Source organism: Gossypium raimondii, chromosome 12 (genome assembly GCF_025698545.1).
Source record: "Gossypium raimondii isolate GPD5lz chromosome 12, ASM2569854v1, whole genome shotgun sequence".
Classification (NCBI taxonomy): domain Eukaryota; kingdom Viridiplantae; phylum Streptophyta; class Magnoliopsida; order Malvales; family Malvaceae; genus Gossypium; species Gossypium raimondii.
This window is the reverse complement of record NC_068576.1, coordinates 7,810,395-7,826,280: the sequence shown is the minus strand read 5'-3', so window position 1 is coordinate 7,826,280 and position 15,886 is coordinate 7,810,395. Positions and strand designations below refer to the sequence as shown.

At 32.5% G+C, this 15,886-nt stretch overlaps 1 protein-coding gene across 1 annotated transcript in view; it reads left to right on the top strand.

The window, feature by feature from the left end:
• LOC105763119 (AP-1 complex subunit gamma-2) overlaps window positions 1–8,478 on the top strand; it is a 36,676-nt gene extending 28,198 nt beyond the window's left edge. Inside the window, exon 18 of the mRNA XM_052625414.1 lies at window positions 8,264–8,478. Within this exon, the coding sequence (XP_052481374.1) occupies window positions 8,264–8,353 (90 nt within the window). The 3' untranslated portion in view covers window positions 8,354–8,478. The remainder of the gene's footprint in view (window positions 1–8,263) is intronic.
• Window positions 8,479–15,886: the final 7,408 nt, after the last annotated feature.

The following is a 15,886-nucleotide window of genomic DNA, read 5'->3' as shown; positions in this document are numbered from 1 at the left end:
AAATCAAAGGAATTTCAGAGTCGTACCTCAGCTTCAGTAAGATTCTCGGAAAAAGATAAAGGGAAGTAACATTTGAATTTGAGATCTCAGGCGACTTATGTAGCGAGTGTGGAAAGTGTTCGAAATAATAAACTTGAATGTCAACAGTGTAATAGACGACATTTCGGGGAGTGCAGGTTAAGAGATGGATCGTGCTTTAAATGTGTTCATACAACCATTTTTTTGAGATTTTCTTGAAAGGTCTGATAGAGAGAAAGCTCAAAACACTTGTTTGAATAACACTGCTGCGAAAGGAAGATCATCCAGAAATAGTGGAAATACAGGTAATAGTCGAAGTGGAACAAAAGATTCTATAGTTAGACCTGAGGTTCAGGCACCAACTAGGGCCTATGCAATTCGAGCTTGTGAGGAAGCTTTGGCACCCTCGTGATTACCAGTACATTTTCTATCTTTGATACTAATGTTAATGCTTTGATTGACCCGGGGTCAATACACTTATATATATGCACAACCTTAGTGTCGGATAAGAAAATATCTTATGAGTCAACTGAATTTGTGATTAAAGTAATGAATCCTTTGGGTCAGTATGTGTTAGTTGATAAAGTTTGTAGAAACTGTTCCTTAATGATTCAGGATTGTAACTTTTCGGCTGATTTGATGATATTACCATTTGATAAGTTTGATGTAATTCTTGGTATGAATTGGTTGACTTTGCATGATATTGTTGTGAATTGTAGACGAAAACAAATTTTGTTGATATGTCAAAATTATGAAATAGTTCGGGTTGAATATGATAAATTAGATAGTACAACTAATATGATTTCAGCTATGTCAGCTCAGAAATATGTAAGAAAGGTTTGTTAAGCGTATCTAGCTTATATATATGATTCTAGGGCTTCAGAATTGAAGTTAAAGTCAGTCATGATCGTTTGTGAGTTCTCAGATGTACTTCTAGAAGAGTTACCAGGGTTACCGCCGGTTAGAGAGGTTAAATTTGCTATTGAGTTAGTACCGGGAGCTTCTCTGATATCAATAGCTCTGTATAGAATGGCACCTACAGAGTTGAAAGAGATAAAAACCCAGTTGCAAGAATTGACAGACAAGATTTGTTCGGCCTAGTTTTTCTCCCTAAGGTGCTCCTATATTGTTTGTTAAGAAAAAGGACAGGTCAATGCGATTATGTATCAACTATCAATAACTTAAAAAAGTCACAATAAAAAATAAATATCATTTGCCACGTATCGATGATTTGTATGATCAATTGAAAGGTGCGACAGTATTTTTAAATATTGATCTTCATTTTAGATATTATCAGTTATGGGTTAAAGATTCGAATGTGCCGAAGACTGCTTTTAGAACCAGGTACGAACATTATGAATTTTTAGTTATGCCGTTTGGTTTAACCAATGCACCTACTGTGTTTATAAATTTGATGAACAGAATATTCCGGTTGTATCTAGACAGATTTGTAATTGCATTCATTGATGATATTTTAATCTATTCTCGAGATGAAATTGAGCATGCACAACATTTGAGAATAATTTTGCAAGCTTTGCGCTAGAAATAGTTGTTTGCTAAATTTGGCAAGTGTGAGTTTGGGCTCTGAGAAGTTGGATTTTTTAGACACGTTGTATCGGCAGATGGTATTAGAGTTGATTCGAGTAAAATATCAGCTATAGTAGACTAAAAGCCTCCAAGAAATGTTTCAGAAATCAGAAGCTTTTTGAGTTTAGCCAAGTATTATCATAGATTTGTGAAAGGGTTTTTGATGATTGCTACGCCGTTGACGAAGATATTTCAGAAAGATATCAAGTTTGAATGGTCCAAGAAATGTCAGCAAAGTTTCGATCAATTGAAAGTGTTGTTGACAGAAACCCCTATGTTGATTCAGCCTGAGTCTGGCAAGAAATATGTGGTTTATAGTGATGTTTCACTGAATGGTTTAGGTTGTGTTTTGATGCAAGAAGGCAAAGTGGTAGCTTATGCTTCCTGTTAGTTGAAACTGCACGAGAAAATTACCCAACTCATGATTAGAGCTTGTAGCTATTGTGTTTGCTTTAAAGATTTGGCGACATTATTTGTACGGAGAGAAATGTCATATCTTCACGGATCACAAAAACCCAAAATATTTGATGTCACCAAAAAAAATTAAATTTGAGACAACATAGATGGTTAAAGCTTCTAAAAGATTATGATTTGATCATCAATTATCATCCATGAAAAGCTAATGTTGTTGCTTATGCTTTAAGTAGAAAATCCTTAATTTCTTTGAGCGCTTTGAACACTTGGTTTACGTTGATTAATGATGGTTCTATTCTAGCGAAATTAAAAGCTAGACCAACATTTCTGTAATAGATTTGTGAAGCTTAGAAAAGTGACTCCGAGTTGATTGCTAAATAGGAGCAGATTGAAAAGACACTTGATTCAAAATTTCACGTTACTCCTTATGGTAGTTCGTATTTTTGGAATAGGATTTGTGTTTCAAAAAATTCTGGTATTGTGCAAAAGATTTTACATGAAGCTCACAGCAGTAATTTTTTGATACACCCTGGTAGTAATAAAATGTACAGTGATTTGAAATAGATGTACTAGTGACCAGGTATGAAACATGAGATTTCAGAGTTTGTATTGAAATGTTTGATTTGTCAGCAAGTAAAAGCCAAGCATCAAGTACCTTCTAGACTATTACAACTTGTGGTGATTCCGAAGTGGAAATGAGAACGGGTATGATGGATTTTGTATTAGGATTACCTTTGTCTCCGCGGAAGAAAGATGTGATCTAGGTTATTGTTGATCATTTGACTACATCTGCACATTTCATTCTAGTACGTATGGATTATTCACTTGAAAAGTTGGCAGAGCTATATGTTATTGAGATTGTTAGACCACATGGTGTGCCGGTGTCTATTATCTCTTATAGAGATCAACGGTTTACTTCTCGATTTTAGAGTAAATTACATGAAGCTCTGGGTACATGACTACATTTTAGTACAACATTCCATACACAGACAAATGGTCAGTCTGAGCGAGTGATTCAAGTACTCGAAGATATGCTCCATTGTTGTATTTTGGAGTCCGAGGGTAGCTGGGAGAAACTTCTTCTGTTGCTTGAATTTACATACAATAGTAGTTATCATGTGAGTATAGCTCCGTATAGAGCTTTATATGGTTGGAAATTTAGGACTCCATTGTACTGGACTGAATTGGATAAGAAAAAGCTATTTAGTGTTGATTTGATACGAGAAATTGAAGAAAAAGTTAAGGTAATACGTGATTGTTTGAAATCTGCTTCAAATATTCAGAAATCATATGCAGACTTGAAAAGAAAAGACATTGAATTTGAAGTTGGCGACAAAGTGTTATTAAAAGTATCACCTTGGAGAAAATGTTTCTGTTTTAGTCGAACAGGGAAGTTTAGTCCACGATTCATCGAGCTGTATGAGATCATCGAGAGAATTGGGCTAGTAGCTTATCATTTAGCTTTACTGTTTGAATTAGAGAAAATTCACAACGTATTTCATGTGTCGATGTTACGGAAGTACTAATCAAACCCTTCACACATGATTTCACCTGTTGATGTTGAGATTTAGCCAAATATGTCATACAGTGAAGAACCGATCAGAATTTTAGCTCGGGAAGTTAAAGAGTTAGGGAATAAACGTATAACATTAGTTAAGGTTCTCTAGCAACGTCATGGAGTCGATGAAGCTACCTGGGAACCAGAAGAAGCTATGAAAGTGCAATACCCGAACCTATTTTCTGGTAAGATTTTCAAGGATAAAAATTCCTTTAGGGAAAAGAGTTGTAACAACCCGTTTTTAGTGTAGAAAATAGTGGTTTCGATACCAGAATTTCGATGATTGAGTTATTATTTTAATATTTATTTAATGTCTATGAGATGATCTTAAGGTTGTATTAAAGTTTCGTTAAGAAATTTTGAAGTTTAAATAGTTAATTAAGTAAAAATGACTGAATCGTAAAAGATGTAAAGCTAAATTCTACTAGTTAAAAGGGCTAAATGGTAATTAGTAATTAAGGTTATATGTTATATGTTAGTGGATGTTTATGGATAGGTTTTAATGAAATTTTAATGGATTTTAAAGGTTAAAATGGTAAATAAGTAATTAGTAATTAAGGTAAAAGATGATAAAAATGCATCATCATCTTCCTTCTTTATTTTTTCTTGTTGAAATCGTACAAGACATACCCAAAGGAAGAAATTTGGTTCGACCAAGTTCCTATCTTGCATGTAAGTGAATTTAAGCCCCGTTTTTAATAATTTTTATGTTTTTGAGTTCGTTTTAGCTTAATCTAGCTATCCCAGGGGTTAATTTGTAAAAATTTAAAATAGTGAGGGACTTGCCATGGTTGTTTTTAATAGGTTTTGAAGTTATTTGATAGATTATTAATCTTGGTTATTAAACAAACATGTTTTGTTAAGTGATTTTTGGTGAAATTATATTTAGGGATTTATTTGTGAAAATGGTAAATTTTAATGGTAAAATTATGAAATGATGATTTAAGTGGGTTGATATGAGTCCCTAGGAAATTCGGCTAGCTTGTATGGAGGATTAAAATTATCAATATTCAAGTTATGATGTTAAGGACTCAATTGTGAATAGTTAAAATATTAGGGGTAATTTTGTAATTTTACATAAATATGAATTGTGGATTGAATTGAATACTTGAAGTATTTAATTGAATGAAATTATCTATTTAGATTAAGATAAATCAAAATCGGACTTAAATCGAGGGAAGGAGAAAGGTTCAGATTAGTTTCAAATTCTACTATTATTGTAACACCCCTTATCAGTATTCGATGCCGGAATAGGGTACGAGGTATTACCAGAACACATACACTTTTAATCATATTAAACCGAGTTGTAAAATTTCATCTAAACTAAAACTTTCAAATTGTTATTCTTGATTCGCTAATTAGGGTTTACGTGGCCCAATATACTCACAATCTTTCACTTCCTCGTCGTATGAATTTATAAATTTCCACTTACTTGTTGAATTCATCACGAGTACTTGAATTGATCCGTATCATTACATATTCTCATGTCGTCACATTTTCCTATTTAACTATTGTAATATATCAATTACTCAATATCTCATAAGCTAAGTGTGCACATATACATTATCCATTCATCTCCCATACAACTATCAATATTAGCCACAAAGATAGTACAAATTTTCTCTATTCGATGTTAAACCAAAACATGTTACTTCATTACCAACTAACCTTACTAAATATACACCTTATACTAGCCCAAGTGTTTAACCATTCATCCATGACATAAATATATTTTATCTATTATTGCAGAATATAGATGTGCTACCCAAATCATAATTCACCTCACATAGTAACCGAGTTAATTTTTATTATTTGTCAAATAAATTACAAAACAAGTTATATAACAAAATATAGATACATTTTAAACCTCACCAATAAACAAATTCTCATGGCATTAAATAATCATCACGCATCAAAGACAAATGTACTTGACATTTCCATCACATAAACCGAATTAATCAGTGCAACCTCAATGATGTAATCATCCTTTTAACTTACTTAACCAAGCCAAATTATACCATCATCTCACACATAGAATGACCCACCTATCATACTTCTCAATTATGTCACTTAATAGACCAAATATACCTAACATTTATCATCATGATCAATCCACAACCAAAATACATCCATATATCAAAATTACCACACACACATATATATATATCATGACTAAATTTCTTAAACATTTGATCAATTGCTTTTCAATACCGCAATAATTCTTTCAATATCAATATGTATTTACCATTCAATTTACCATTGACCGATTATAATCGGGCATATAACCATTTATACACAATTCATTCATATATTTTATTGTCTTCCTCCTCCTCTCCATTCCACATCTTTAATGTATATAACACGCTTAATAACATTATACATAATTTCATTACTCACTTATATGTAAATTTAAAGCTGCCCATCTGAGTTTGAGTCACTAAATTATTTTATTCCGGAGCTACGGATCTCCAAATTAAAATCCGTTAATTTTCCCTAAAACTAGGTTCATAAATCTTTGTACCATAAAAATTTTAGAATTTTTGACCAAGCCAATAAGTACAGTTTATTCTTTAAAGTTTCCCCTATTGCACTGCTCAACAATTCTGCCTCTCTTCACTAAAAATTGATTATCTCATTGTACATAATTCAGATTGTATTCCCGTTTATTTCTCATGAAAATATACTCGTTCAGGATTGTAAAAATATAAAGTTTAACCCGTAATTAATTTTTTATAATTTTTAATGATCTTCCAAAGTCAGAACAGGGGATTCCGAAATTATTCTGATTCTGTCTCACAAAATTTATTATATCTCATGATTTACAATTCTATTGCTTACACCATTCCTTCTATGAGAAACTAGACTCAATAAACTTTAATTTTATCTTTTACTCATCTTCTAATTTGATTCCCACAATTTTTGGTGATTTTTCAAAGTTGGCACACTGCTGCTGCCCAAAACTGTTTTAGTGCAATATATTGATTACCATTTTGACCCTAAACTTTTAACACATGACAATTTCATCCCTAGGCTCGAAAAATGAAATTATTTCTATTTAACCCTTGATCCAAGCCTAATAATTCTCATACATATCAATAACAGCCCATGGATTTCTTAAAATTTTAGATTTTTCCACAAATTTAATACTTTTCAATTTAATCCCTAAAACATATTTTCATCCAAAATTCTTTAATAATACACCTTTAAACATCCATTAACATCTTAATTTGCTCACCAAATAACAAAAACCATACAAACTTATCAATGGTATCTTCCAAAACTTTCAACAAAATCAAAAGCTAATAGAATACTAAGTTGGACCTAATTGTAAAAGTCCAAAAATATAAAAATTTCAAGGGAAAAACAAGAATTGAATTTACTTGAAGCTAAAATATGAAATAGCAGCTCTCAACCCTTTTCCATGGCTGTTTTCTACTGAAATTTCAAGAAGAAATGGTCTTGTAATCCTTAAAATAAATTTTGGCCACATAAACTTTATTGTAATTCCAATTTTGTCCTTAAATACATAAAAATCTTTGATTTTTTTAACAGTATGCCGCCTCAGCCACTTAAATTGGTCCATTTTATCTTTTAGTCCTTCCTTATTTAATTGTTAGGCTATTTAATTACTTTAGCAAGTTTTGCATCTTTTCAATTTAGTTCTTTTTAATTAATTGACGGCCAAAACGTTAAAGTTTTCTGATGAAACTTTAATACTAACTCAATGGCACTCCATAAATATTTATAAAAATATTTATGGGTCGGGTTATAGATTTGAGGTCTCGATACCTCATTTTAGACCTGATTTACCTATTAAATTCTTCTTAATTCACACTTGACCCATAATTATTAATTTATTAAATTTTCAAGCTTACTTGTCGGATTTAGTGATCCAAAATGTTTTCGATACCACTAAAAATTGGGCTGTTACAATTACGACTCTAGTTATTGAGGTAAGTTCGTATGAATTATGATTGTATTAATGTTAGTTAAATTGATTATCTGTTATGTTTTGTTAATATAAACGGACTTGAAATTGTATATGTATTGGTATATCAATAATTGACAGATCGTAAATCCTGTTTGAATCTTAAGAATTCTTAGGATACGAATGACATGTCATTAGAGGTTTCATGTTTTGGGTGCTGGTCTTGAATGTCTTACCGATAGTTGAGGTCCTGCATTTGTTGCGAATTCTCCAATAGCTCGTGTGAGTAGCATCGTGTAGCTAACATTCCGACCCACAGCTCGTGTGAGTAAGCTCATTTCACAGCTCGTGTGAGCATTATTGAAAAGGAAAGGTTACAGTTATATGGAAAGGCACACTATGTGTGAGCAGTCCCGAGTATCCAATGTAATTCTAAATGGTTCAACGGGTAAGTTAAGGAATGGCATCATAAGTACACAATAGGATATTGAATCATAATCTATGAAAAGGCTAATGTAATAAATGATTTGCATATGAAAATCTATTTATATTATGGTTGAATTCACATGTATCATGGATGAGCCTACTAACTTATGAGTTTGATGGTGCTTGTATAGGCTTTTACTAAACTTATGGTCTCAGTAATGATATTATGCTTATTTTATAGTTTGTACTAAAGAAATGGTAAGTTATGTTTGAGTTTATACGAGTTTACTAAGCACTAGTTCCTTACGTAGTTACTTTCTTTTGTTTTATAGATTATCAGAAGCTCGATCGATTGGAAGCTTGTCGGGGATCAATCACACTATCCATCAATCATTTTGGTAGTTTTTGAGTATTTTGGCTAAGGTTATATATGGCATGTAAAGGACCTTTTGTAATGGTAGTTCATGAATGTGTTAATGGTTGATTTGGTATGTATATGCTTTTGAAGTTTATGTTTGGTTTGATGGACTTTCAATGCCCTGTCAAGTTACATCATTTTGGCCACTTTTAGGTATTTGAAATACATAATCTTTGTTGATATGTTTGTGATGATATGCAAATCGTTATATGTGATGTTATTTGGTAGTTAAGGAACTAGGTTTTTGTGCTTGTAATATGGCAATATTGACTTATTTTGGTTAATGATGTTTTGGTATAAATGTTGTGCCTTTGAATGGTATATTGATTAGATAAAATAGGACGTTTGAAATGTTGTGTTTAAATCTGTTTGAATGATGTTTAAGTCTCTTGAATTTGTGCCACAAATGGAATGGTTGGTTAGGTATGGTTTGGCCTTGAAATGACTTGAATTTAGGGTCAATTTATGGATCACATGGCCTGGGACACGGGTTGTCACATGACCATATGACACACATAGCTTAGCACACGACCTGCTACATGGCTGTGTGTCGCAAGTCAGAGAGTTACATGGTCTGGCACACAGCCTACGACACGACCATGTAACCCAATTCAGTGAGTTACACGGGTGAGGACATGAGCTAGGACAAGACTGTGTGTCCCTTATTCGATTGTTACACAACCTGGGTTATGTCACACGGCTTGGCCACACGGTCGTGTGGCACTTGTTTTCAAAATTTTTAACTTTTTTCCAAATCTTCAGTTTTGTTTGAAATTAGTCTCAAATTGCTTCTATGTTATCTTTAGGGTCTCAAAGGCTCAATTTAGGGACTAAATACATCTATTTGATAGGTTTCTGATTGAGATTAATTTATTTAATGTTATGATGTTAATATTATTTTGATTGTTCGATAATGCTCCGTAACCCTAATCTGGCGACGGAGATGGGTTATTGGTCTTACATATATAACCACGTACTTTCACAAAGAACTAACGATGTCCAAGAAGGACTACACTTACCATGTCGAAGCCCTTTTACCCACACACGAATTAACACAAGACTAAGGAATGGATTGGCAAGGATGATGGCAACCAAATAGAAAAAGAATGGTTCACAATGGAGAAAATAATTGCTCAAGAATAGTCCAATAGAAAGAAAAGAAAGAAAATAAAATAAAGATAAATGCCTACAATTAAAAAGAAAGAAATAAACAGTTATAGAGGATGTTGAAAGAATGAAACTTGGAACGGCAAAAGAGGTGTAGTGGGAATAAAAAGAAACGTAGAGAATAAAGGTTTTTGGGAAAAACTAATTAATTCAAAATAATAATTTAATTAATTAATTTTTTAACAAAAGATTAAATAAATAAAATTTAAGAAAAACAAAAATCACAACAACCCCACTAATTCTATTTGCTCACGCAAGGATTCAAACACAGAACCAAGGGGTAAGCTGAAGCCTTACCATTAAACCAGTAGCTTATCTTTGACATTAGTTGACCGAAAAAAATGTATAAGTTGGGTCTTCAAAGTCTAAGGTTGAAACAAAAATTAACAAAAATCTAAGGAAAAGTATTCTAACACAAGAGTAGGACCTCTCACACACAAACACAATTTTTAACCATTGAACCAGAACAAATTACTTGACTTAATTTTCATAACCTTAATTCAAAATGAGACGTGACTACTTGTGGTTTCACTAACCCAATTTCTTCTAACCCAGTTTTTAGGATGTGGCAATAACAAATTTGATATTAAGTGGATTTGGTTAGATATTTATTATATTTGTTTGTTTTAAAAAGAGAAAAAGTCCCTAAAATTTCTCTCCTTTTTTTTCCGTCCAAAATCTCCACTTCTTTCAACAATTTTTCCATTCTCTGCTTTTCATTTTGTTTCTAATTTGACTATCAAGTTTTGTTTTTCCTCCACTGCCAAAATTATTTTCACTTTACACCTCTATTTCTTTTCTTTTCTTGATTTCGGTCCTTGTCATAATCCGAGGTATCATTCCATTGTTCCTTCTTTTTTAGTCGGTTCAACTTCAATTTGCCATTATTCCTTCCAGTTCTAGTGTTGGCTATTGTGGTAGAAGTGTGGGATTAAGGTGTTTTCATCTTGGGTAAGAATGTTTGTGTTACCATTTGTAATGTAGTATTTCTTTTTGTTGATTTGGACTTTTAGAGGGTAAATGGTCATTGATTTGGATGATGGTGCTTAGTTTGATGTTTGGTTATTCTATTAGAAGAACGAGGGATGCACAACCAACCGTCGATGGTCTAGTTACTAATTAATCGTTGAATTTCTGGAGTAAGTGATTAGATTCTGGTTTAGGGGACTGCTTTTAAGTGTTTAGCACCAAATTCATGTTTTAGTTTCGTAATTAGATGATAATTAAGTTTAGTTGTGAATGTCATGTACAAGATCTTGTTGATGTGTTAGTTTCGATATTCCAGTGGCATTAAGGTGTGTGTTTCTAACCCGAAAACACTTAAAACAGTTACAAAAATCTGGAATTTCGTAAAAATTTCGAAGTTGGCAGACTGTGTCACACGACCGTATGGTTGGCCATGTGGGTCACACGGTCGTGCAGTTGGCTGTGTGGTAGACTATATGGGTACACGACCGTGTGGTTGGCCATATGGCAAACCGTGTAGGTTATGCGACCGTGTGGTTGGCCGTGTGGCAGACCATGTGGGTCACACGGTGTGGACAAATAAGGTGTGTGGGCCCATTTTGGGTGGATTGTTAGGCCTAGTTTGGGCTGGAAGTGAGATTTTGAAATTAGGTTTGCAGATACTCTGTAAGCATGTAAGACCACGAAATTCATAATTTAAATGTATGCATGTTATTAAAGCATGACTCTGATTAGCAAAACTCTGTGTAGGTTATGTGACATAATCTATTTTGAAGACACTTATGTAAGCATGTCATAAATCTGTTTTCGCTATGATCATATGTAGCATGAGATGTTAGTATATTTTTGCATGTGCATTGGGGTGGGGTATGATAATGTGACAGAGGATGTGTTGATAGTTTAATGATCTATATTTTTCTGTGGTTTAACCACATATCTGTTTTAGTAGCTTGCCTGCAATTTTGGTGGTTAGACCACACTTATTTGGTTTTGGTGGTTTACCGCATTATTTCTGGTAGCTTGACTACACTTATCTGTATAGTGACATACGCTTACTTATTGGTGTGATGGATGGACGGGCTCTTGTAGTCCTATTTGGTATGATTGGTTGGATGGAGTGGTGTGTAGTGGATGGGGGTAGAATTATTCTATTTTGACATATGCATTTATTCATGTAAAATTTCTGATTTGTCTGTTTTGTTATACGCATTAAAGTATGTTTTGATGTGATTTTTGCTTGTGGGTCAAGGCACACACTGAGCTTTTTAGCTCACTCCATTTGTTTAATATTATTCAGGTGATCTTCAGACTTAGGATTTGATAGCGCTTGGGAGCTCGGCTCAGTTAACTATTTTTAAATCTACCATAAACTTTTATTTTGGACTTTATGGACTATTGAATTGTTTTATTTTTTGTACATTAACTTTGGTTTGAAACTTGTTAAACATTTTAATTAGATGGTAATTTTTAAACTAGGATGGTTTTTGATAATGCAAATCGAACAAATGGTTTTCAAAGTTAAACAACTCTAAAATTTTTTCCGCTGTTCAGCTTTAATTGGAATAATGTGTTTTACGAAGCATGCAACTAAAGTGTGATGGGTATAAAACTGAAATAATAAGCAATGTTTTAATATGCTCTCACACGCTATTTGTGACAAACATTTTTTCCAGAGTCACAAAGTTATAAAGTTAGATTTAAACTTCAAATTTTCAATTTCCTAAAAAAATATATTTGTTTTGAGATCAAATGGTCAAATTTTTAAATATCAATGTAACCTTCATAATCTGTCCATAACGTTTAGGCCGGGTTTGGAGTGTTACATCTTATATCTCTATCTTGTTAATGTCTTTATTCACATTTACCTCCACTTTTTTAATCAATTATTTTTTTATTCCACTTTGTAACTAAATCAGTTTAGCAGCTGTCATCTTTGTTTCAACATATGTTTTGTTATTCAATATTTTCACATTTAGAGCTTAACACTTTGCCCTTAGTAAAATTTAGCAAAATAAAGGTCGAACACATAGGACTAACCAACCGAACATCTAAAATATCGCACTAGAAGTCCTGCTAGTTGTACACCCTAGAAATAGATTTGTAGCTTACATGCGTGTTTCACCATAAGACATCAGTCATAGTCTTCTAACACACGCACGTTAAACGTCTATTATTGGCATGCTAATCATTTCCTAGCTATTATATTAAGTCTATTAGGGCATTACTTCCATAATATGCATAACACGTTAATTCTCACATTACAAATATATAAACAAAATCACTTTTTAAATGCTTAGTGAGAAATTCATTGACACTTCACAAACATTCACATTTTAACTTATCAAATAGGTGAATTAAGTTACTTAATTCAGTTTCACATATATAATCAATAATCATTTTCACTTAGCCAACATTTGGCAAATTCTAGTTCATCAATTTATATATGATCATTTTGCCACTCACTTTATATTTATATTACCATATTCACATTAGAATATCAAGAGACATGTTTTACCACATTATTGCTTCAAGATTTGCTTTTATTGCTATTTTGCTTCATTATATCAATTTACTATATTTTTATTAATTATTAGTAATTAGTCACTTTTTGTACGCAATCACTTATAATAAATAAAATATATTTATTGACAACTCTTTCAAGTTTATTATTTACTTTAACAGTTTGAACATGCTTTCAATTGTTAACACACACATATTAATTTCAACTATTAATAATACTAATTTTTCTATTCAAAATCACATATCTATCAAGGGAAAGATTGGAAAACTTAAAGGTGCTTATCTCTTAGACTAGCTAAAATTCAAAATAGGGCTCTTCTTTTTATTCTCAACACTTGGATCCTTTTAAACCATGCTTGAAGCCTCTTTTCCCATCAGTCTCTCCATTTCCTCACACATACATAAACATAATATTGACATAAAAATCACTCAAACTAAAATCTCAAATAAACACTTTAGAAATGATAAAAAAAATATCAGTTCTTATATTGATTGAAGCATTCTCTCTTCAACTTTAACTTTCTGTCACTTACCTACATAAACCTTAAATCCTTAATGGTGAAGATGATGATGTAAGTGACCAAAAATTTGATGTATTCTTAAACCAACTAAAAATCTGACTAAGGCAAGTGCACCTATCAATTAATAGTATAGCTACAGTCAGCAAAGATATTGTTCCCACGAAAACTAAAAGTACTAGTAATTACTGTCTTTCTATTATTTACTTGACAAATTAGAGCGATTGATTAAAACTAAAATTAACTAAATTAATTAACTAAAGAACACTACAAAGAACAATTTAGGAAAACAAACAATTAACAACCAAGAAGCGAGACAATACCTAGGAAAAAATTCACTTAGACTTCATCTGTCACTATCAATCTAAATTACGTAATTTATTCACTTATTATATTGATCTGTAGAAATCCCTAAATTATGCTAATATCTCTCTTCAAGACTAAGAGCAATTGGCTCTAGGTTGATTAATTGAAATTTATTTCTAATTAAAACTCCTATTATCACATTAACTCCATCTATGGATCCCCCTATTAGATTTGACTCTAATTCGGCAGATTTAAGTCGTCCTATTTCTAAGATTGCATGCAACTCCACTCAATTATGCTAGATCTACTTTTAAACAGAGTCTATTCCTCCTCTAATTTAAGCATATCAAACATGGATTAATAGTCTAGAAATATTAAATCAAGAATTAAGCATACATAATTGAGAACAAGATCCAAGTATTTATTGTGTAAAAAATAAAAATCAAATAACAGAATCCATCCTAGGGTTCATCGTTTTACTTATTTGGAAAATTTGTTCATTATAGCAAATGAAAACATCTCAAAGATAGTATAACCATAAGAAATAAAGAAACTCATAACAAACTTCAAAGAAATCAAAAGGAGATCTTCAATCTTAATGGAAATCTGCTTCAGTGTCGGCTTCAATGGTATTTTTCAAGTTGTTTTCTTGAGTATTCTATGACGACTCACTCCCCTCTCCTTATCTTTGTTATATATAGGTCTAAAAATGCCCAAAAAAACCTAAAAAAGCGTTTTCCTGCAAGTTTGGAGTGCGATTCGCGATTTCCTCACAGTTTGGCACATGGCTGTGGTAACCCCTGTGGCTCACACGGCCATGTGGCTCTTGAAACTTGCTCCGATTTTCGCTTGCTCCTTTTGCTCCCAAATGCTCTTCTAAGTATAAAAACATAAATTTAAAGGATTGGGAGCATAAAATTCACCATTTTAAATTGAATAATCATACAAAAATGGATTAAGAATGGTGCTAAAGCATGTTACTTTTGGCATTTATCACTTAAGAGTTGGTTTTCTACTTGATTTTAGTGAGAGAAGTAAAATTGGGGGGGGGAGATGAGATTTAGCCTTAATTTGAAGGAAGATAGATGGAAGAACAAAGAAGGAAATTTCTTAAATAAACGATCATCTCCAACCTTCTTTCTGTAACTTCAAGGAGAATACTATGACCCAACCTTTCCATGCCATGAATAAGTAGATAAGAGGATAATGAATCCCCTTGACTAATACCTCATGAAGGCTTGAATTCTTCCGTAAAAGAGCCATTCTATAAGACTTGCATTGAGAAACTAGAAGTATAATTAATAACGACCCTAATAAGCATGGGTGGCAACCCAACATCAACCACTGTGTTCTCTAGAAAATTTCACTGAACCTTATCATACACTTTCTCCAAATGAACCCTAATCTCAATCTAACCTATTTTTGTTCTACAAGATCACATGGAATGGATGACCTTCTGTACGATGAGCATATTGTTGTTAATGTTACAACTTAGTGTGAAATTGACTTGGTTGGGATCTATTAAATTTGGCATAAGGCCCTTGAATTTGTTTATAATAACCTTCATAACTAATTATAAAGCATCATACATAAATTAATAGGTAAAAAATGTGCGCCTTTGGATTGATCACTTATGGTAGAAGGACTATAGAGTCTTGTTGAAATTTGCATCAATCATTTTCTCCATCGAAAATCTATTAAAACCATACCACAAAGTAAAAAACTTACACTATCTCACTGAGATAGAAGGAATTGAGCATGCAACCCATCAAAACCCGAAGCCTTAAGGGTCCCTATACATATTTCTTCATTTGATGCAATTTAATCCAAAAGGGATGAGGGAGTAGAACTAATATGTGCCTTGTCAAAGAAACCTTGCATAACCAAAACATTATTCACAAAGTCCACAAATTTTAATATATAACACATTGCCGATACGGTCAAACTTTAGTAAGGAAATCTACATTAACCGTTGTAACATTTATTCTAAACCTCTCAACAGTACGTTGCTTGGGAAGTTTACCCTAAACCTCTACAAGAAGTGAAAAACAGCTCGAATA